Source organism: Anarhichas minor, unplaced genomic scaffold (assembly GCF_050575085.1).
Source record: "Anarhichas minor isolate MPS153535 unplaced genomic scaffold, ASM5057508v1 ptg000007l, whole genome shotgun sequence".
NCBI lineage: Eukaryota > Metazoa > Chordata > Actinopteri > Perciformes > Anarhichadidae > Anarhichas > Anarhichas minor.
In genome coordinates, this window is record NW_027466453.1 from 3,906,404 (window position 1) to 3,929,372 (window position 22,969).

Genomic DNA, 22,969 nt, shown 5'->3' on the forward strand with positions numbered 1-22,969 from the left:
AAGTGTACATGATGCAGCCATGACTCGTCCCCTCTGGAGGCCAGCTATTGGCTGATTTCGGGAGAGGTAGACATGATTGTAGTCCTTATTTTAAAACAGGAGTCACTGCTCTGAAGATTTTTCTCTTACTCATAAATCAAAGGTTAGGACCACTCTTCATTTTTTTCACTTTCATTGCCTTTTAACCAACATCATTCCTGATTGTAAAATACCAAAAATTCATTAATTTACAGAATTTAAATCCCTTAAATGTAGTTATTTTATGTTTACTAAATGCTAAGTGGGATTTTTATTTGTTTTTACAGTCTGTCAATGACAACAAATACTGCAGCGCTCCATATTACAGCAGAAATAAACCCATAGTGGAAATCAGGAAAATAGCGTGCATTGGAACCCTTATGGCAAACAGGAGAAAATTGCGCAAAAAATAGTAAAAAATACAATTTTGAAGCCAGAGCTCTAGATCAAATAAAGCCTGATATTATGTTATGACCAGGGGATGACAATTGTAGTTTTATTATCTTAACATTTTTGTCTTTAGGAAAAAGCGTCTGTATTTGGTTACAGAGTTTATTATATAGGAGCTGAGGTTGAACTTCCAAAAAAAAAATAAAAAAATAACAAAAACGATTTAAAATGAAAAAGCTAAAATTGTACCTTGTGATGCACGAGTTTTATACACACGGGCCCAGTTCACTTATTTTGCTTCACACCAACTACAAATCACAGTTTGCCAAAGATATTTATCCCCCAAAAAACTAAATAAATGTGAATCCACTACGACGTACTGGTTGAAAAAGCTTTAATTCACTCGTATAGCCACCCACACATGATGAAACACAGATGAGAGGTCGGATAAGGAGGCACAAACAGCTGTGAGTTCTCTGGGTAGAGTAGGCACACGCAGTACACCTGGAGAACAAACGAGCCGGCGGCTCTTTCAGCGCACCTGCTCACAGAGAAGAAGTTCTTCAGGTAGCAGGAATGAATCTTCCCGATCAAAGGAAGTAACAACAATGCATCAACACGGGGGGGGGGGGGGGGTCTACACATCTAAGCGGGAAACCTAATGCGACAATGTGTTCCTATGATAAACATCTGTTCCACTGTAATCATACACCTGTTGGTTTAGCAGTCAGACAGCTGTTTGGTCTCCCAAAGGACAGTTACTCACTCTCCAGGTCGAGCAGAGGAAGCCCCCCCCCCCCCAACACATTCCAACATACAGAGATGATTAATATGTCCCTCTGATTACTAGTCACCCCAGCACACCATGTCATGCCTCCTTTACACGCCAACAGACCTCACTTTCAATCCTCCCCAATCCCACTATCCAATATTCTACTACTCTGATACCATACCTCCCTCCCCCTCAGACTCTCCCCCCCCCCACAGCGAGGGACAGCGCTCAGCCGCTGACGACACGTCCCGACCAGGTCTCGTGCTTGGTCCCCGGGTTGAGGTGGGTTATGGTCACCTCCACCGCCTGGACCTTCTCCTGCCTGGGAGGGATGCAGCAGATCTTGTAGCTCACCTCGTCGCCTTCCACCGGCACGTACTCGCCCTCGATGCTGGGGGGGGGGGGGGGTTACAGGTATAGTTTAGTATTCTCCAAAACCATTCTAAACATCTGGAGGAAAAAATGTTCCGTTTGCTGCATGATAATAAAAAAATAAAAAGATTTTTAACCAGACTGGATTTTCTATCCAGGAAATTACATCATGACTTTGTTTCTTTCTTTTAAATATTATGACGATGTTTTGTATGAAAATATGAAAGAAATATTGGAAAGAAGCAGCAATACACCAATATGACAAATAATTAAAACAATTGCAAGGAGAGATACTGGATGTCAATTCCGGCTACCGTCTTTGTTTGGATGAAGAAAAAGATGTTTTTATTGTGCAACAGATGGGAAATCTTTTCATACACATAAAAAAAGAACAAAAGAATCCCGCACACGGAGCATTACATGAGCTCATTTGAGTCCTCAGACTTTCACCAGGTTCATAGAGAGCCATACACATACTGAGGCCATCGCACTCCACCAATCAGAGGACGGCAACACTGAACTGAAAGCTCTTCAGACATAAAACGCACACGTCATACCGAGCGAGTCCAATGGCAAACCTTTTGAAGGAAGATTGAAACTGAACTTCTTTATTGCCGTTTCACAGTTTCAAAGTGTTTGTGTGTGTGTGTGTGTGTGTGCGCACACTGCTGATGTCTATGGGTTTAAAGCCTGTGGCTGATAACAAAGGCACCGCGGTGAAGGTCATCAGATATTCTGCCGTCCTCCTACACACTCCTGCAGCTCCTGTGTGTGTGTTTCCCTCACACACATTCTGTCAGCGATTAAAGCAGCGGCCTCACTATTCATTCATTAGAACACATTATGCGGAGTTCAAATAGACCCGACCCCCCCCCCCCCCCCAAGATACTTCCATACAAACACAGGCTCGTTCTCACAGCACACACACTCACTCCGAGATGTGGACGAAGATGTCGCTGCCCCCGTCGGACGGCGTGATGAAGCCGTGGCCCTTGGAGCGGGAGAAGCATTTGCACACACCGGTAAACGCCGGACCCTCTGACGCACGAGCCGTCCTGCCGGGGGGGGGGGGGGAGAGAGAGAGAGAGAGCGAGAGCGAGAGAGAGAAATAAGTGAGCGTTTGTCAGTGTATCAACAAAAGACACAGATCCACCCGGTACCGAGGGGCATTTTGATGAGGCTTTAAATGGTGTCAATACGAATGGGACGGCACTCTGCTGCGCCATGTCACGTTACAACGACATAACATGCGATGTACAGTTGTGGATATTTATTATATATATATTTTTTACTCCCTGGTTTAAACGTCTTCCAGGCCTTCGCCTCACGAGATGAGGTAAAGGTCAAATAATCTATTTACTCGTTTATGTCAAAACAGCTTCAATAACAAAAGGAAATGTTTGATGAATAAATGATGTGTAATAAATACTCTGACTGCATTCCTCTGCTCTCATGTGTCTTTATGTTCCATCTTTAATCCTTAATGTTTCTGCATAAATGTAATATGCCAGGCTTGTGCAAGTACCTTTGCCCAATACTCAATTTCACTTAACAGAGCCTGAACGCATCATAACGTAAGTGAACGCAACCTTCGTTCATTAGCATTCATTCAAAACATGCAAATCACCAAAACTTAGGGTTGAGATGTTTATTTAGCATTACGGCTAGCGTTGCTAGCTCTCCTCTAGTCAATGTAAACACGGACTGGTTGTTTACATTGTAACATTATCAAAGATCGGCGACTAGAAAAGCATAAATGATGTCCTGATGGCATATTTGACTGAATATTGACAGATAAAGATAGTCAGTAAAACTGTATTTCACTGTGATGGTTAACGTTAAACTGTGTCATTAATCTGCGGTTCACATGCGAGCAGAACCGTGAGGGGGGGATCCGTACGGATCACGGATCGACAGTGATCCGTTACACCAGCGTCCAACAGGAAGAGCGTGAGAGTGTGTGCACTCACGCCGAGCAGGTCCTGTTTCTGCGCGTGGGCAGGGGGCTGGGGATGAGGTAGCCTCTCATGGGGGACGGGGAGCGGTCTCTGTGTCTGCAGGCCGGAGGACGCAGGGACTCTGGCGGGACAGAGGACAGTGTGTTACATCATGACAGATAACTCACAGCAGCACAGTGGTTTGCTTCTGTGCTTCCAGGACACAATGTCAAGTCACCTGAATAGTGATTAAGCATCAATGGGGGAAGAAGTACTCAGATCCTTAACGTAACTGATCTTTAACAACGCATTGTATTTAATAAGCTTATTATAGTTGGATTCATTTAGTTTACTTATATAGTTTGGTGAGTCTGAACTTACACCAAAGTCACACAATAATACAAACAAACTAACAGATCGAGGCAGATGTAGACCAGCAGCTCCAGCGTTCTGCGAGGTAAAATGACTGTTTTTGTCGAACTGATATACATTTCTTTATTTTAGGGGCTTCATAGAAGTGTTGCCTTTACCTGGTGACACTGGGGACCGTGGGGATCCTGCAGAGGTGAGCGGAGGGGTCACGGGGCATGATCCCTGGATGGGCGTGGCCTGAGATGACATCACGAAGGAGGTCGAGTCAAAGGGCTGGGAGGAAGGAGAGGGGGGGGGGGGTCACTGAAGAAGATGTTAAACACCTGGAGAGAGAAGAGCCGGAGGAGATACTTAAGAGTCTTCGTACTGAATCAAACATTATTCACCAACATTCTCTCTCACACACACACACACACGCACGTCTTTGTTCAGTTTTTGGAAAAGCACCATCTCTACCTCGCCCCGTAAACAACAGACACTGAATCGTTGACCCGCTGGAGCCATTCTCAGAACCCCCGTTACCGTGGCAACACTAGTTTGAGGGCCGACTCTGAGAACAGTCCCCTCTTTCACCTCGGGGCTTACGTCATCGGTCATGACAACACAAGCTATGTCAACCAATTAGGGAAAGGCAGGAAAGAAAACCGCCATTGATTGGACTTTTCCCGTAACGAATATAATGTTCAAAGAGGAGAGAAAAAAAAAACATGTGTGAGTGAGTGCGCTGTTAGACAAATATAATTAAAGGAGAGAATGACGGAGGCAGCAGGAACAGGTTAGTCAGCTCCTGGGCGTCAATACTTTCCATTTTCTAGGTCTCCAAAAACAGGATTTAAGACCATTACAGGTGCACAAATATCTAGACAAATATTGGATTGCCATGAGACGTTGTACAGGCTGTCATGGTACTCACTGAAATGATCCCTTAACGTTTCATCTACCTCCATCATCAGGTCAAGAATAAGAATAAGAGACTCTGGTTTATCACCAAATATGTGCAAAACTCACGGCATTCCCGCCCACCTCAGCTCTACCTCGTGATAATGCTAACTCGGTAAACACTGTCAGTGCTATACCAGCTTAACATTGTTACTGTTAGCATTTAGCTCAAAGCCTCACGGAGGCATGGCTGCACACTCTTGTTATTATGTATTCCGCTGTACAATTGACCCATCGCTAAGCCCCGCCCCTTTGTTGTTAGTTGCCGCTACGCCGTCAAGCTGCCAGAGCTCCCATGGAGCCCACACTGTCACTAACTGAAGAAATACAAAAAAAGTGATCTCAGAGAGAAGCAGACAGAAAGGTCTACAGTAAGCGTTTAAAGGATATATCCCGGATGTCAAACAGATTAAGCGGCGTAAACAGGTTAAAAAGATAAAAGATAGAAGCTAAAGATACAGATCACAGTGTTAACGTGAACCATCACATCAACTGATCATCGAGACAGAAGACAATGAAACTAAGGAACAACACTGTTCCTGTAAAGCTGGTAGGTCTTTATCCACTGTTACAATCACTTAAAAGCTAAAGCAGCATGTGTATACATTCAGTATACCATCAGTAGCTAGCGTCGCATAGAAGTGCTAGTTAATGCTTTGTCAATGTACTCTGCTAATGCTAGCTCCACTGGTTTTTACATAGAAACATTACTTTTTACAAACGTATATTTCCTTACAACCTCTCCGGGTAGCGAGTATCACTATTACACAACGTTTAACCAGGACAAGCTCTAAATCCACTAAACCCGCCTAAAAATGAAAAAAAACTTAAACGATTGCATGAGAGTTTATGGAGCAGAGTCGGATCGTTGCCGAACCCTCATCAGAGCTGGCCGATGCTACGCTACGATTGGCCAGTCTGCGTTCATGAGGCGGGACTTAGCGGAGGGTCAATTAGCTCATTTTAAACGCCAACTTGTTGTCTGACTTTAGTTTTTTGCATAGGGCTTGAAATCAACTGCCTTCCGAGTATGAAATTAAATTGAAATGGCAATAAAATGTATAAGGAAAGATGTTTCTCAAGGATCATTTTCTCAAAGTGAACTTCCGTCACTTCCTGTGGCCGTCAGATGAAGGACAGAGAGCTCTGCTAAGATAACACTCAGTCAGGCACAATTCAGTCCTGATCAAACGGAACAAAAGGCAGATCAAGACTTCTGTGACGGATCATCAAGCTCTGTGGAGTCTGGTTTTCTTTAAGCACTGGTATCTTTTGCCAGGACAGAACAGTCGTTTCTGTGCGAAGTTGTTTTGTTGTGTTTTTTTTTTACAGATGTTTAACTGACTCTTTAAAGATCCACAGATGAGTGCTAATCCTGAGTGGGTCTCAGTTGTATTCAAGTTATAGGACGGTCTGCTCAGCCTCCATGCAGTCGGCTACACACAGCAGGAGCCTGGCGACATGTTATCATTTGAAAAAGGACAGCGTCTGATCCATCTTAACCCAATAGACGGGAGGGTTAATGTAATCACAGCCTCTATGGACGCCATGCTTCCTGCCCGGAGGAGAGCAGCAGGGCTCACGACCAACAATCCACACACACACACACCCACACACTCTCACTTATATACACATTTCAATCATTTATTCACACCGTGACGAGCCCGATCTCCACCCCCCCCCCCCCCCCAATCGCCGGCCATTTTGGGAATGTGAATCAACTCAAACACACTCACGGTTATTGATTTAAAATGACCGGGGGGGATCTGAATGAAACGGGAAGTACAAATCATTTAATGGGCGCGGAGAGAAAACGGCAACGACGGGGTCTTCAGAGACGGAGGGGAGGACGAGAATGGAACGGAGAAGTGGAAGATAAGCAAGAGATAATTCATGAGGGAGGCCAAAAAAACATGGCAAGGACAGGACAGATTTAGCCCGTCAAGTCTTAACTCTTTAAAAAGGACCATAGTGACGGTCTGCCATGTTTTGAGAGTTTTCTGCCGCCAAACTACAAAATCCATACGCTGTACTTTACATTCCTGCTGACGAGTTTCTCCAAGAACACTAACTTTTTAGATAGATTTCAGTTGACTTCGGTTTATCCCAGAATAAAATGACAAACAATAAAACTTGAATAACTTTAATCGCCTTTTGGATTTAAGTCGCCGTTTGTTGCTTAGGATGCGGGAATTAGTCGCAACGTGTGTGCATGCAAGGATTCGCTTGCTAAAAAGTTGGGCAGCTACGTTTGTCAGAGTCGAAACACAATCAAACCCAGGCGACGAGCGAGGCAACTTTTAACTTTTTGTCTTGAGTCTTTAGCGTGAAGTCGATCGGACGAACGGTTGTGGAGAAACACGAGGGACATACAGACAGACGGAGTTTAGTTAGATGACAGTTAAGGCTTTATCAATATGTGACCAGGTGTGGCAGTCTTTCTTTTGATCTACATTAATGTGTTAAAGGGCCTGGGGGGAGTTTGCACAGATTATATTAAAAGTAAATTCAATTGGAATTAGTTTATAATGTCAGAAACGGACAGACACGATGGACCTGTGTACTATGGAATTTTCCATGATCGTGTTTTCCAATCGCCACACCAGCCAGAAACCGTGCTGATACAGCAAATACCAGCCCAGTGGGACACGTGGACACGTACACACACACACCTGACGCTCACGGGCATGTGTACATGGATACATTAGCTCTCAGGCCAACACACACAATGTGATGAGGCCATTATTGTGTATGACCACAGTGTTTGCAGAGGCTGCATAATGTATTTACAGACTCCATTCACTGGTTTAGAGTTTCAGTCCAGCACTTTCTGCGAGACTGGATCCATTCATCTAGAGCCGCATTCACAGAGGAAAGCACGACAGCTTGTAAAGGGGTAGTCCTCGACATCTCTACATGAGTTTATGGTCTCAACCTCTAGTTTCAAGTCTTCTGCCATTCAGCATGTTGTTTGTTTAGTAAATTATGGTCCATTTAGAGTAAACTAGACCATAAAGCAGAGTATGCTTTCGGGGTTGTGTTTCCAGTTACCGTTTTGGTCGCCTAAAAAATGTCTTAACCAGCGTTGGGATGAACTTAACGCCACCCTCTCGTGTCACTTTTGGTTTAAAAACGACAAAAAAACCAAGATGGCGACGGACAAAAAGAGTCTCATATTTTATATTTTGTATGTTTATTCTACAGTACTTTAGTGTAGGAGTGAAAATAATGATTATTTTTACTATAGATTCTATAAATCATAACAGTTTGATCCATAAAATGTCAGAAAATACACATTTTCAGCAAGAAAGAGGACTTGCCGCTGATGAGTCATTGTGGCGTCTCTTTTGTGAAGCAGCTGTTGACAGCTCCAGGCAGCTTACTGAGGAGCATGCGCCGGCACAAAGAACGAGAGGAGCTGCTTTAAACACATTATGCTGCCAGGGTCGAGCGCTGACGGCAGAACGCATTAACCTTAAACACAAACAGCCCATTACATTGAGCCCTCTGTGTGCTTGGAAGTCAGTGTGTGTGTGTGTGTGTGTCTATGAGTGTGCAAGGCTCAATGTGATATGCATGTGTGACAGACAAGAGCTGGTCCTTCTCCTACAATCTGATGACTCACCCTCTGACGTGCGTCAATGCAGAATCCGTCCCATATTTCAATCACGCACACATTGGTGAGACCTGAATACACAGTGTGATTTCAACACCGCCGGCCTTCCGTCCACCGCACTTGTTTACATGAGCAGCGCCGGGTGTCGTGTCCATTTGCATGTACCGTTCCAGATAACTGGGATCCAGCTCGTTCCAAATAGAGTTTAGTCTTTGCTACCGGGATTGTCACCGACCCTCTTCTACCGAGTGTAACTATTACCCGCTCATGAAGTCGCGTGAGAAGAATAATTATCGCGTTAGCAAGTTTTGAGTACGTACAGTCACTCTCTGTCCGGGACCGCAAGTGTTACTTGAGAAAGACTTTAACCAGGGGGACCGGATTGGCCGACCCCTACACGCTGACTCAATGACCAGACATCTACACACCTGATAGAGGAAACAAGCATGGATAGTAAAGAGAAACTGAGGACGTTTAACTCTTTGGATGCCTATAACTATCCTGCAGAAAAACTTGCTATTTCAGCATTGGCAACAGCTGCCTACACTGCAAAGCAACCCCAAAAAAAGTCTATCAAAAAGAGAGTCTTCCAATATCTGTGAAGCTTTCAGAGATTCCGCTAACCGCAGCCAAACGCTCACGGCTGTGGCTACGACTAGCAGAAGGCTAGTAACGCACTGTCTTGTGTCTGCACGTTCTCTCTCCTGCCAAGGGCTTCCTTCCGAGTTAGTGTTCTTCCCGGAGTCACTCCGATTACAACGAGAATGTGACGTCATATTCACACAAGGCCGATGCTTTTTACATCCATCTCTCTAAAACCTGTTTCATGCTGGTTGTGGTTTAGAGCGGACGGCGATATCGCGCAATTGCGTCCCAGCAGACGTGCGCGCGAAGGTTCTTTGGAGGGTCTGAGCGCCGAGCCGTGCACCTCCAAGATTTTGTGGCAACGTCGCAATGATTGGCTCCAAGCAGATGGATGTCAGTCGGATGAGTTCTAAAAAAAAAAAAAGTAGACTAGTCTACGACAAGAGAGCAAGACTACAGAAGAGAAGGGGTCCGTTCTTGGAGACGATTTGACCGCAATGAGTATGAACGACCAGACGTTCCGCGCGGACCGCAAGAAGCATAGAAGGGCTTTTATAGTTACAGTGATCCGCTCCAAGCTGGGTTCTTCCTTCAACCTGAAATGTTGCTTCATTAGTCATCAATATATAAGATTGAAAAAAACAAATGTATGCATCTTTGAGTGCCTGATCTATGTGTTCTAACTCTATGGATGAGGATGATTCATTTCATACATAAAAATCAAAAGAGTCACTTTTTTTTGCCTCATCTTTAGTTAATAACCTTTGAGTTCATGGAAATTAAACTCCTTTGAGCCGACTTGAAAGAAAGCACAATGATTCCTGTTATGCGGAGAGACCTCTCTTTGGCCTTCAAAACCAGCTTTTGGTCTCAAAGCTGAAATTCATAATAGCTGCTAATTAGCATGTCCTTTTATCCAGCTTGTATGGTGGAGAATATTAGACGCACTCTCTCCACACTCTGCCATTAAGCCTTGCCAGCTGTTGATCAGTTTATTTTTGTATTCAAGTTACCTCAACGACAGTCCAACAGCAGCAATGTGGGATGCAACGAGCACGACGTCTCTGCTATCTTTGCTGCAGTTCGAGGAAGTCAACGTACAATACACCACGTTCCCTTCTCCTACTCTCTCCCTGTTTTCCTCACTCTGACCCTCTCCTCGGGGTGCCACGACCCAGCCTGTTGATCACCACTTCCTGGATACAGCAGGGAAAAAAGGAAGCAGCCGCATCTCATCCTGTGCAATCACCAGAGAGGGGGAACGATTCAGTAGCTGAGGGTGGGGTTTGGTTGTTTTGAGGGTTCTCTTTCAGCCTTTTGCAATGAGACCACCAACCTGAAATGGCATCTTCCTGCCACCTTTTACTGCTATCTCACCAAGCGGTACATTTTTACTGCAGTTGATTTGTGTTGAAATGAACTTTTAGTGGGCATACTGGTGCATGGGCAGAAGGGCCACACTGAGATAAGCGAGAGTGAAAAACACAGAGTTGAGGCAAAGGAAAAGAACAAGACATGGAGAGAAAAGAGACATGGTCCCTTCATTTGTTACTCAACTGTTACAGCAGCATCAACAACAGAGCTTTTCCCATCAGGCACTGCAGCTGACTTAATGAAAAATGACAATGGCTGCTCTCTTCTCCTCAGTATTGTGTTGGCCAAGAATGAGACAAGATACTAATGATCCGAACTGAACAACGAATGAGCAGATGAGCGCCAATAACAGTCGTTTCTAACGTACAGAGAGGAGTTAAAAGAGTTGTACCACTTCTAAACTGTAGCAGATAAACTCAAAGTGTCCGTGTTTCACTTTCAAAACGGGCTTTACTGAATTTCAACATGTCCAAACAACCCTCCCAGCTGCACTTTGCGACAGCGGGGGTGAGTTGTGGAATCGTTGCCTTTCCTTCTATATGGACTCATGTCAAGTCAGGGTGACCTGTTACACAGAGCTGATGGGAGTAAAGAACTGTTCCTCAAACAGTACGGGGGCTCTCAGTATCAGGTTCAAAGATCATGGACGAAAAGGATTGTGACTAAATGTCTTCAAAACAAAACTTTACACAAAATGCTGTCAACAACAAACAGTCTTATTCCTACCGGATGGCAGTACAGCAGCTTAGGAATGTCGGCACTTTGACCCCGTTGGTTTCAACACTTTTACATTCCTGACCCGACAGTCAAGTCCGAATCTGCTGCAAACAGACAGTGACCGCGCTTCTTTTCATGTTTATAACCGTACCAAGTACGGCTGTAGCAGAGAAACCTCAGAATGTGTTGCATTGATGAAGTATGCGTTTTTACTGCTTGTAAATTTATCAAGAAAAATGCGTGATTCATTTCTTCAACAGTACACGGTCTCACTGTGAGAATTAAAGTCATTTAGAATTCATTGGTGGAAGGTATTTCTTAAGACTTATAAATACTCCACAGAGTACCTCCTAAAGGACTCAACGGTGTTCCCTTCAGATCTATCGGCACTGCTGCCGCTGTTTGCGCTGTAAGCACCGTTAGCTGCTAGCCGCCGGCTTAGCCAGCACCCCGTTGATAGATGTGTGGAGGCAATCAATCAATCAATCACAAACGTGCTCTGAATTTAAAATGTAGCACCTTTAAGTGCAACTTCGATGACAGCGCCTTAATGAAAATGGATTACTGCACTCTAAACAGAGTGAGCAGCTCCATTAAGGTTTTCTCAGACGCAGCTTGCGTGTTCTGTGGTGTTCCTGCTCACAGAACAGCAGGGTGGCAAACAAATGCAGCGTCCCAAACACACACACTCCACATTACAATGAAACCTGATCTTGTGTGTCCTGCACCACATCAACATACAGCTCAGCTGAACTTTACTCCATGTGGATATGTTTATCCTGCAGAACAACGCCCCTCTCTCTCTCTCTCTGTGTGTGTGTAATACGACACCTCTGGTGGTAATTAACCTCAGCGCTACAGCTGAGGAGTTCTACTCCAAAAAGAGACGTTACACCAAGAAACACAGATTTCACATGTGAGCGTCTCAACTCAAAGACTCAGCTGATTACTTAAATTCTTATTCTGTTAAAACTTTAATTCTATTGTGAAAGCAATTCTGGATTAAATACAGATTTCAAAAGAGTTATTAGGCAAAGCCACTCTGGTCTGCCTACGTAGGACCAGTGAACATTTGGTAACTACAGACAATTTGTCAATCATTTTTACAATTCATATAAATAAAAATAATTCTCAGGGCCAATGTGACCTCTTCAAAATCCTCACATGCGGAAGCTGAAAATTGCAAACCTTTAGCTTTCTTTTACTTTGAAAAAGACTAAAACCTCTTAGCTGATTATCTAAACTCTTGACGATTCATTTTCTGCATCAGGAAATAAGTAGTAGCAGTAGTGTTAGTACAATTTAACTACAAATGGCAACAATAATACACACAGACACGTCCTGGCGATTGCCCCTCAGATTGGCACTTCTAGGCTACCGTACCTTGATTTGTGTGCTACGGGGGAACATTAGACCAGCATCAAATGTGGCCCGTGGTGGATGTTGCACTGCTATGCTAAGCGTTGCATTAGCCGATTAGACCAATTTAAAGAGAGACTTTCTTGAGCTCCACCTTTAACACGACTGAGAACTGGTTTTACACTAAAACTGGAGACCTGCTCTCCCTTCTTGAGGGAGAAAAGATAATCAGACATCTTAATATCCTCTTGCAGTGAACGATCTCTCAACTCCTGCTATGTGTTACGCAAGCTCCCTGCATATCTTTAAAAAAATGACAAATAGAGGGCTGCAGGGATGAGTCCAAAGTTTCTCTTGAATGAATTAAACCTCAGCCGCCCCAGAGAGGAGAGCCGAGATGGAAGCTAAGCTAACCCAGCTAGGACCTGAGGCTAGTCCGCTACCCAGCATGCTGCTGGCTGTCTGATGCCCGGTCGCAGAAAGATAAGATGGATGAAAGTGGTGACTGTTGAGCCCACACCTTCACAGAGACCTGGATCCATCGTGGTCCAGGATCAAGCTGCACTTACTACTCTTGTTTTCCTGTTTTTGTTTTGTTTGTTGTGTTACAAATGGGCTACAACTGAATTTCGTTGTGCATCCCTGTGTTGCATGAAAATAAATGATCCTTGAACCGTCCGGTCAACGATCTACAAATGCCGTTTTAAATGGCCCCTGTGGCGAGGTAGTCGCCCAGAGTCTCATTTGATTGGATGATTTTTGTATTTTGTAAACGCCCCTGAGGGCAGGATGAGTCAAACATTTAACAGAAGAGAAAAGACAGGTTTCTTTATGATGATTTATTTTACATATAACAAGAGATAACTGAATAACAAACCCAGGGTCGGAACTGGGAAGATGCATTTCTCATTTCCCTGGGCCTTTAAATTCATGCACGTTTTCACTGTTTAGTAAAAAGCTGCTTGCTCGCTCTTCACAGAGACTGTTCTCTCACTGCATAATCAGCCAGTTAACCAGCTGCACACGGCACACAGCCTCTGATGTCCTGTTGGGTCTTCTGTTAGCTGGTCTCTTTTGTCCATGCAAACTAAAAAGGTAGGCTAAAGTCAGCCATGACGGTTGATGTTGCCAACACAGAGAGCGCACAAAGTTGCTGCTGAATGCCGTTTCCACCGCGGCTATTTGTCTACGTGGCAAAGTTGGAGGATCATCGCTGGTTTGGTACGCCCTTGTTTGGTGGTGATGTGTTTCACAAAGCATAAGCATAATAGAAAAGCCTCCCGGGGACATTCCAGTCATATTTCAATGCGACTTAGTGGAATTGTCCCCCCCGAGGCAACCAGCAGGTAAGAAACACAATTACACATTACACACAGGTGAGTGAAATGCAGACGGCCACTACAACATGACTCACTCCTTTTTATGCCGTTTTATCTTCCCGCGTCATCGACATCATTTCTCTTCAAGCATCAAATATCACTGTATGATTTTCACCAAATACCTCGATATCGATATTGCGAGATTTGTATAAACAGTCAGTATTGTGGATAGAATGACAGAGTGTGGAGAGTTCAGAAAATGACTTCACTTCACTGCAGTGCAGCCTTTAAAACAAGGAAAAGACAACACTTCTGCCATAATACGAGATCCAAAATCTAAGACGATGTCTAGTCTCATATCACCATAGTGATATGTCGATAAAATATAGATATTAGGCATGTTGCCCCGCACAAGCACTGAGCAAATTTCTTTAAAATTGGCACAAACGTCCACTCAAACTCAGGTTTGGTGGTCACCGTTATATCACAAAACACATTTTGGGCCATAACTCAAAAATGTAAATGCTAATTGTGACAATTTCACACAAATGTCAAATAGGATAAAATGATGACGGGGTGACATTTTGGACAAACATGGATGTAAACCGCAACATGACTGGTTGGATGTTTGACTGGCTAGTTTATTATAATTAAGAAAACATAAATGTTTGACATTACCTCGCTCCAGCTCATTGTTTAATATAATGCTAAGTTGAATATTTGGGATTTTTTTTCTTGGACAAAACAACAAATTATGATCAAATTAACCAACTAAATGAATCAAGAAATGAATTGCCAGATGAATTAAGAATGAAAAAATATGTAAGTTGAGAGTGTTATAGGTTGTCTTATAACACTCTTTCAAAATTGTTATTAAAAGGATGTAGCTCAACAATTTTGGAAATACATTTAATTGCTTTCTTTGTGAAAGTCAGAGGATAATATCGGCACCATTCTCGTGCGTCTGTGCGATAAATATGAAGCTACAGCCTGCGGCCGCCTAGCTGACCGTAGCTTAGCACGAAGACTGGAAACAAGGAGGAAACCGCTAGCCTGGCACTGTTCAAAGGTAAAGTATCAACACATTATATCTTCTTGGTAAAAATGGGAGGAATCTTATTACTAGAGCGTACAAACATATTTCAGACGATAGTGCGATTCCAACTCTTTCCAGCAGTTAGAGGAAGGCCCTGAATGCAGCAGCAGCTCTCTCTCTCATGGCTTTGTTGCCCACGGGTTACTATCACAGCAGGGCCCAATTCCTCGTACGTGGTTCAGCAAAGTCGATCAAATGTCCTATTAGCCAGCCTAAATTAACGAGATGATTGATGTCAGGCTATGTCGGTTCCTCCAAGGCTGATCCGCTCTCAAACAGTCTCGTTAATTCGACCCAGACGATCAGGATCAGGATAATTGCGCGTGCCCGTCCTACGTCAAAAGGGGGAAGCGTCGATCACCAAAACCATGATTTTCTAACAGTACAATGTTAAATAAGCTCAAAGAAAGAGCCTCTTTTTACTCCGCTGACGAGCAGGAGATGATCATGAACGCATATGAGGAATTCAAGACCATAATCACGGCTAAATCTAACACTGCCACCGCTGCGAGGGCTAGACAAGAAGCACGCAAAATATCACAGACAAGTTAAATGCGTAAGTGTTGGGAAATGTATCGGCTAATTGTAATGCCTCATCACCCCAATCAATCAGATTATATGTCTTTAAATGTGACTGCTGGCAGTAGGCTTAATGGCTCATTGGATGATTCTCATCATCCAATGAGATATAGCGAAAATAATTATCTCAACTCTTTCAGAATAAGTAATAAAAACAAGCCCAGAGTATCTAATTGATACTCATTAATATGAGGATATATGTATACTGTATGTATCATGTAGCCTACTATATATGTGTATATACATGCATGTGTAGATTACCATATAGAACTAGGAGTTTGAATCTGTGTGTGTGAATCTGTGTATGGGCAGATCAGTGTGTGTGTGTGTATGTATTATTCATAATCAGAAATTCAATCAATTGAAGCAGTGAAAATAAATAGTGTGTGATTCTCTCTATTCTTATCATGAGTCCACCTTAATCATTTTCTACAACAATGATATGCTGGTGTACTAATAACACTGTCATATAATTATGAGTGCTTTTAACCCCCATGTATGCAACGCAGCCATCAAGAGGACATGGGAGCAAGTAAACACTATAAGCACACACACATTATTCAGAATGGTGAGTCAATATGTGCCATGGTAATGTATTGAACACATCCATAAGTTTATTAAGCGGCAAATAAACTTTACGAACAGCATGGCATGCAGCGGCTTTCCCGATGTTCTCCGCATCGCCGACACTGTACAAAAATGTACCATTCGCAAAAAAACGCAAGGCTGCATCCAGTCTGTGAGACAGTCAATGCTCGGCTGCAGCGTGTGGTGTTCAATGTATGCTCCAGAAGGTCTGTAAATAAATGATTCCTTGTGGGCAGAATGGATAGCGCTCGTATAGGAAGTCATCATGATGCGATAACGGATCTTGGCGATGTGGAAGAAATCTCTCCCTATAAAACGCTAATCTAACTAATATCGTTCCTTCATCAGTGGATCTCTGAGGAAGGGAGCTGTACATTAATGAAATAGAGGCTTCTTAGTTTGCTCAGCTGGTTTAATGGATCACCGTGTGTCTCACTTTACATGCATTTCTGGAACTCCCGTATAACCCCCAGTATATGCGCAAGCGCATTAGACTACCGTATATGACAGGAGCTGCCATTTCTTCCGGGGGAGTGACAGCTTACCCAGCTACCCTCACTTAGCCTGCCCCGGAGCAGGTTCAAGCTTATGGATGTGTTGCCATGGTGATTTTGCCGAACTTGCTTCGTGGAACCGAAAAGCCTGATCTACGTCATCTTATCCTGAAAAGTATCCGGCTAACTAAGTTAGCCACGTACGAGGAACGGGGCCCAGATCTTATTGCACAATAACATGTAAGGCCTTCACAACAAGCTACAACCCCCCCCGTTGCAAAAAGACATGGCCATAAAACACATAATACGACTTTCGCAGATTGTGTGCCTTTGGCCTTGTAACGATGCCAAGAAGACCTCATCTGGACGTGTGGGCGGGATGGGAAAAAAAATGCTTGGAAATCTTTTTTTAACGGTCTGAATTTGATTGACAGTTTGATTCATTCTGCTTAGAATAAAACTTTTAAGAACGTCAATTTTTATGTTTTCAAAACTGCCAAAATACTATTCGGATTACTATATCGCATACACACTGCACACAGTTAGTATGTAGAATGGAATCGGAGCACAGCATTGGACCGATTCTGATCACAATAGTGCCCAGTATTCCCAGCATGGGATGCCTTCAGGCTGCAATGCATTCTGGTCTATACAGTCTTATTGGCACCACCAAATGCAATGATTGTTATTTTAAATGGTTAAAAAGTACGAAGAACACTTCGCATAAAAATTTTTTAAAGGCCATTACGGCTTATTTGCTTACACGCTCAGGTCTGCTAGAATTAAACATATGCACTGGCAAAATGTGATTTTAGCCTTGAAGTCCGCCCCTTAACAAGCTAGAACACACAGGAAGGTATACACTCAGGCGTTCGACAACAACCCAGTTCAGCCATGTGGAATGTGTCACAAGTAGCCTGATGACATTTTGACCTGTGAATCTGTCTGCTGCAGATCTGAGGAGGGCACCTCTAACTTCTAGAGCCAGCCACATCCTGCCTGAAACTATGTCATGACCCACCCCCCCCCCTCACCCTACCAATCTTCATTGGAAGTCTGTAATCAGACACACACCCCCACACACACTCCCTTGCCCACCAAATCAGCTGATGTTTTTCTGTTGTTTCAACCAACAAGAGGCCTGTACCAGGACTCAAAAACAAGGGCTTTCCCCTAAACCTCTCCCGTGTGGTTAACTCGCACGCGCACACACTCAAACTCTTCCCACATATAATTAGCTGCCGATAGATACTGGCAACGTCCTACATCTCTTAAGCGCCCACGAAGCTCGTCTTCCAGCACTTCATCAACTCGAAATGAGAGGTTTGCGTTGAGAGAAAAAAACCTTTTTAAGACCTTGAATGAAAGCGTCGCGCGCGCGCTCACACAAACGCTTTCTCTTTCTTTCTGTTGTTGGCTCGCGCTTGCTTGTTCACCTCCAAAGGAAGCGCGCGCGACAAGCCAGGAAAACACAAACCGTAATGGAAAAGGAAGAGCGTGGAATTTAGTGGACTTGAACGCCAATAAAAAGGTGGAAAGAGAAACAAGTGTCAACCTCGACAGCAACCACATTATCCACTTTTACCACAACACATAACTGTAACCAAATGATTTACCAAAAAGAGACCATATGCTAAAACCCGACAGTTAGCTTGTGATAAAAAAACAAATTAACTTAGTTAACGCTAATTGCTGAGGGAGTTATCCGTGTGCCCCGTTCACTCATCAAAAACGGTCATTTTTTTGTGACTGAGTGCATCACTCACCTCGTGCACTCCAACAACTTCACGGCTGAAGAGCGTTCTCGAGCCGGAGAAAACGCGTCCAACGAGACAAAAAAAGAAAACTTTGAGCGTCAGTTGTGTTTGTTCCACCGCCGGGTGAGACTCGTCGGTGTGAGGCTCAGCACAGCGTCAAGGCAGCGTACTCCAATGGGCGTGACTTCTTCTTCTTCTTCTGTTGCTTTTAATGGCGGTTGGCAAAACAGCTTTCGGATGCAATAGCGCCACCCACTAATCTGGAGAGTGGACGAAGGATAGCCTCTGTAATACGACAACAAAACAAAGAAGATTAAAATAATCAAACAAACAAAAGGAAACGAATGAAAGAAGAGAAAATAGATAAAAAAACTTTCCTCAAATTCTATTTAATACTCTCGAGGAAGTTTACAATATTTGTCACTAAAGCTTTTCTTTTGTACTTTCATGATATTTTCCTCTCCAATCAGTCCATTTTTCAAAACTTTTCTCTCTCTGAATCGTACCTCGGACAGAACAATAAAACATCACCACAGTTTCTTCTTCTTCACAAAATTCACACTTTCCATTATTCTGCTTTCCAATAACAGAGGGAACTGTTAAGACCAGTATGACCATCCCTTAGTCCAGTTAGAATCCTCTCCTCTTTCCTATTTCGTCCACTAGATCCTGCACTCCCAACCAATGGTTTATTTTTTAATAATAATTTTTAATAAACCTTCCTTTACTCCTTCATTCCATTCGTTCTGCCATATATTTTTGATTTGTCCCATAATCACCACTTTAGCGTCTGACATACTTGTATTTACATTAACATTATTCCTCCCACTCTTCAAAGCACTTTTCGCTGCTTTATCCGCCTTCTCATTCCCATTAACTATGAGCAGGGACCCACACACAATTAACACACAGCCGCATCTGATGGATTCTGAATAGTAATCACAGTATTTCATACAATAAATCCAAGTCTCCTCACACACTCAACATTGAATTCTGGGATTACTGCTGCTGCTGCTGTTCTACCAGTCTTAAGGTCTTTAGATCCATCTGTATTAATCTGTAAATAACGTTCATCTCATCAGTTCAAGGAGGCCAAGATCAATTTCTGGCTGTGGCAGGGAGGAATAACTGGCAGAACCACAATGGAAGAATAACTTCTATCCAGTAAACCCAATTCACTAGCCTTCTTCTGAACAACCCAACCAAAGCTCTCTGTTGGCCTTTTTTCATGTTCCCAGCATGACTCAATAGAACTTATTGTCAGATGTTGTCATGTCCTTGTACTGTAAACTGACCCAATATGTCATCATGATCTGCATTCTTCTCAACTCCAATGGCATCTCCCCCATTTCTATACAATGCAGGTACACCTGTTTTAAAAGGCCCACTACATATCTGTAATGCTTGTGCTTGGATTACATCCAGGTTTCCCAATATGTACATTCCAGGTGAGCCTGGCATCAAATCACATTCCTAAAAATATGAACGAGTCTATCCTTTTCAGCTCCATGCCACATAAATGCATTTTGACCTCTGTTCCATTTTTTTTTCTTGTAAAGAAAAGTGTAGTTGTTTTCTCAACAGGAAATTGAAACCCCCGTCCCAATGACTGTTCCACTCGTTTGATTGTTTCCTGCATCTGTTTCACAACATATTCCACGTTCCTACCTCTTTCCCACAGTGCCCCATCATCATCAATCATTATTGAAAACAACAAAGGACTAATTCCTGGACGGACGGATGGATGGACGGATAAGTAAATAATGGTAAGAGTAAAACATATTAAAACTTCACTATTTTATAGCGTGAAGGTTGAGCCAGAGACAGAGCTCAGCCTGGTTTTGAACTGTCCGGTTGATAGCAGGTGAGAGATAAAGAATGGTTGAGGTGGCCCAGGAAGGAGAGGAGTCGGTGTTTGGTGCAGTATGTGGCAAAGAGGAAGAAAGTGATTCCGAGGAACTCGAGGTATTTGTGAAGCTGAAGGACAGAAGAACCTGGCATCTCTGTGCCAGGAGCCCCCCTGGCTATAGAGAAAGCTGATGCGATCGCTGACGTAGGCGACTGAGGGTGCTGGCGTTCCCCCTGCTGAGGCTGGCTGATGTGATTGCTGGAAGTAGACAGCTGGGGGCACTGGCATCCTAGTGCCAGGTGCTCTTTCCAACTGCTGGTACGGGCGGAGCTTTTTATCAAAACATAGGAAGCAGGACAACCAATGGACGGGCAGGATGCGTCTTCAACGAGGACGTCGGCGAGACAACATGAGACAGCATGGCGTCTGTTGTTTGCCCAGGAAGAACGACAAATTGATGGAGTCAAGTCACGTGTCTGTAACATTGTATCGGTTGTAGAAAGCCTACCTACATGCGTTTTATATGTGTTTACGTATATATACAGACACACATATTTATATACAGAGAGTGAGTTGCTTGTGTTGGTGCATCTGTTACACCTGTAGCTACACATGAGGCACTTTACTCTAAAAGAGAATGTGCTGTGAGAGATGACCCAGAACATGAACTGGTTGAACTGGAAAGGTGACATGGTTCACGTGAAGCACCTCCCCTCATTCAGCAGAGGGAGACCGAACTGCATTGAAACTGAAAGAAATGGGACCTGGACTTCTGTAAATGTGTTTCTTTGGTGACATAGGCGTTTGCAAATTACTGTGTGTAATGAGACGCTGATAAAAACGCATCGCCCAGCTCCAATAATTGCAGCCGAAATAAAGCAGCTGTGCAAAGAACAATGACTATACGGTAGAATTCCTTTTTTAATTGGTCTCTTTCATCGTCACCAGAGACTGCTGATCCCTTTTGTGCAACTCACGAGGGGAACAAAACAAAGAGAGCAGAGGCGGCGGCAGGAACAAAGGGTGAGCCAGAGATATAACCGCCTTCACATGTACAGAGGTTAGGCGACATAAAAGAAAACACACCTTGTGAAAAAGGACTTTCAAGAGAAGTCACTACACAGACACAAAGGAGGTTGACTTCCAAAAAGCAGCTCATAACTGCTCTGGCACTCTGGAATTTTAGTTTTAATTTTGTCAGACTGAAGTAGCCCAACAATAGGGTGGATTATCAACTTTCAGTCGGACATTCGTGGTTTCCAGATGATGAACCCGCCTGACTTTGTGTCCTGGTATGTCAACCTTAAATTTGAATAGCCTAAATTTGGTGAATATTATTATTAAGTGTTTACATCAATATTTTCACCACTTTTTTTAAATACTCAATACTTTGTGCCAATCACAAAAACGAAAAATCAATGAAGTTTAGACGCTGGCAATGTATTCTTCTGACACAGTTAAATTTGATAAGAAATCTATGCGCTGCATGCTTCATCAGTTCTATGGTGACTGAGCGTTAATGATAGTTTTAGATTGTCTGCAATACTGAGAACATCTTGGTGGCCGTTGGACAGCAGCACAAACAATGGCTGCTGCAGCGGCGTACCACAAATGGTTCTCTTGGCCTTTTGATATCAGATTACTAGAAGAAAAAATAGATCCAGTCTGAGCTTTCCATTGGAAACCAACCCCACACTAATGCTTAGATAGTACGAGTATGAAGTAGACCAATGATTGGACATTTTAATGTTGTGGCTGTCCATCTACCAAACATATCAGATTTACCACATTAGAGACCTACATTTTATTTCTGTGTATAAGATCAGTTTGAATTTGTCTCTTTGGGGTATTGAATATTTCAAACTGAAGCATAAGCCAAAATCCGGTGCCGTTATTGTCTCCCCAAGGCAGCTTATCATGGGAAGATGAGGTTTTCTCAAAGGTTTGAGAAGAGAAAAAAGTCCTTCTAAATGTTCCTTCAGCCACAAACACATTCCTCAAATTGCCCCCAACAAGAGCATCAGTTCATTAACAACAAAAAGTACAACGTAGAGAACAAGAAACAAACTGGTAGTGTGCGGGAACCAAAACCTGCTTCTTTCCTTCTTTCTTTTAACCCATAGTTGAAATCATGTGCAGAAAAACCTTCATGGTCCTGGACCAAGTAATGCTACTTCATATGCACTCAATATTAAAAATTAACGAGGCTTAATGGAAAAGAAAAAAGAAAAATGTTATCCTTTTCCTACAAGTGCTGAGGTTCTTGAGATGCAATGTTTTGGCAGGATGCTAACGCTGCTATCCTGCCCGTGTGGCACCAGATGTTTTAGGTGTTAAGGACACAATGGAAGCCTTTCACAATGTATCTATATTGTTGTTGATTGACTGCCCTGGGTGGGTTCTAGATAAAACACTTGGAATATCAAAGTGTCCTTCGGTAAAAAAACCCTGAATGCACCCTTTGAATGTGGAAAAGGTTCTGAATAGAACCTTTCGGAGAGGTTCTGGATGGGACCATTACACCACAGAAGGGTACTCTGTATAGAACCTCTCATAGGGGTTTCTGGATGGAACCTTCCACAGAATGTTCTAGGTATAACCCTTTATGTTGGGTTCATGTTAGAACTCTCTACGGTGAGACGAACAAAAGATGCCATCACGTTGAATTCTGGGAGGTTAGGAGCCAAACGTCAGGAGATCTCTGCTGCCTTGCTTTGAACCATTCCATCTTTAAATCTCTCTCAAGTCCCATCAAATGTATGGAAGCGCAATATTACATCACCGGAGTGTTTAAGTTTAAGACAAACAGTTGGCATATTGTGAATGAAAACAAAGC

At 43.3% G+C, this 22,969-nt stretch overlaps 1 protein-coding gene across 2 annotated transcripts; it reads right to left on the minus strand.

Moving 5' to 3' along the window:
* Positions 1 to 785: 785 nt before the first annotated feature.
* Positions 786 to 18,451, minus strand: carhsp1 (calcium regulated heat stable protein 1). 2 transcript variants are annotated; one of them, XM_076083058.1, is made up of 5 exons: positions 18,294 to 18,451; positions 4,020 to 4,134; positions 3,523 to 3,631; positions 2,485 to 2,607; positions 786 to 1,571 (listed from the first exon to the last, which is right to left on the minus strand). In XM_076083058.1, the coding sequence occupies exons 2-5, from the start codon at positions 4,108 to 4,110 to the stop codon at positions 1,409 to 1,411; spliced, it is 486 nt and encodes a 161-aa protein (XP_075939173.1). In that variant the 5' UTR covers positions 4,111 to 4,134; positions 18,294 to 18,451; the 3' UTR covers positions 786 to 1,408. The 2 variants fall into 2 exon arrangements, with proteins under 2 accessions (XP_075939173.1, XP_075939172.1); XM_076083057.1 differs by having other exon boundaries at positions 4,020 to 4,184; positions 18,294 to 18,448.
* Between the last annotated feature and the right edge of the window lie 4,518 nt (positions 18,452 to 22,969).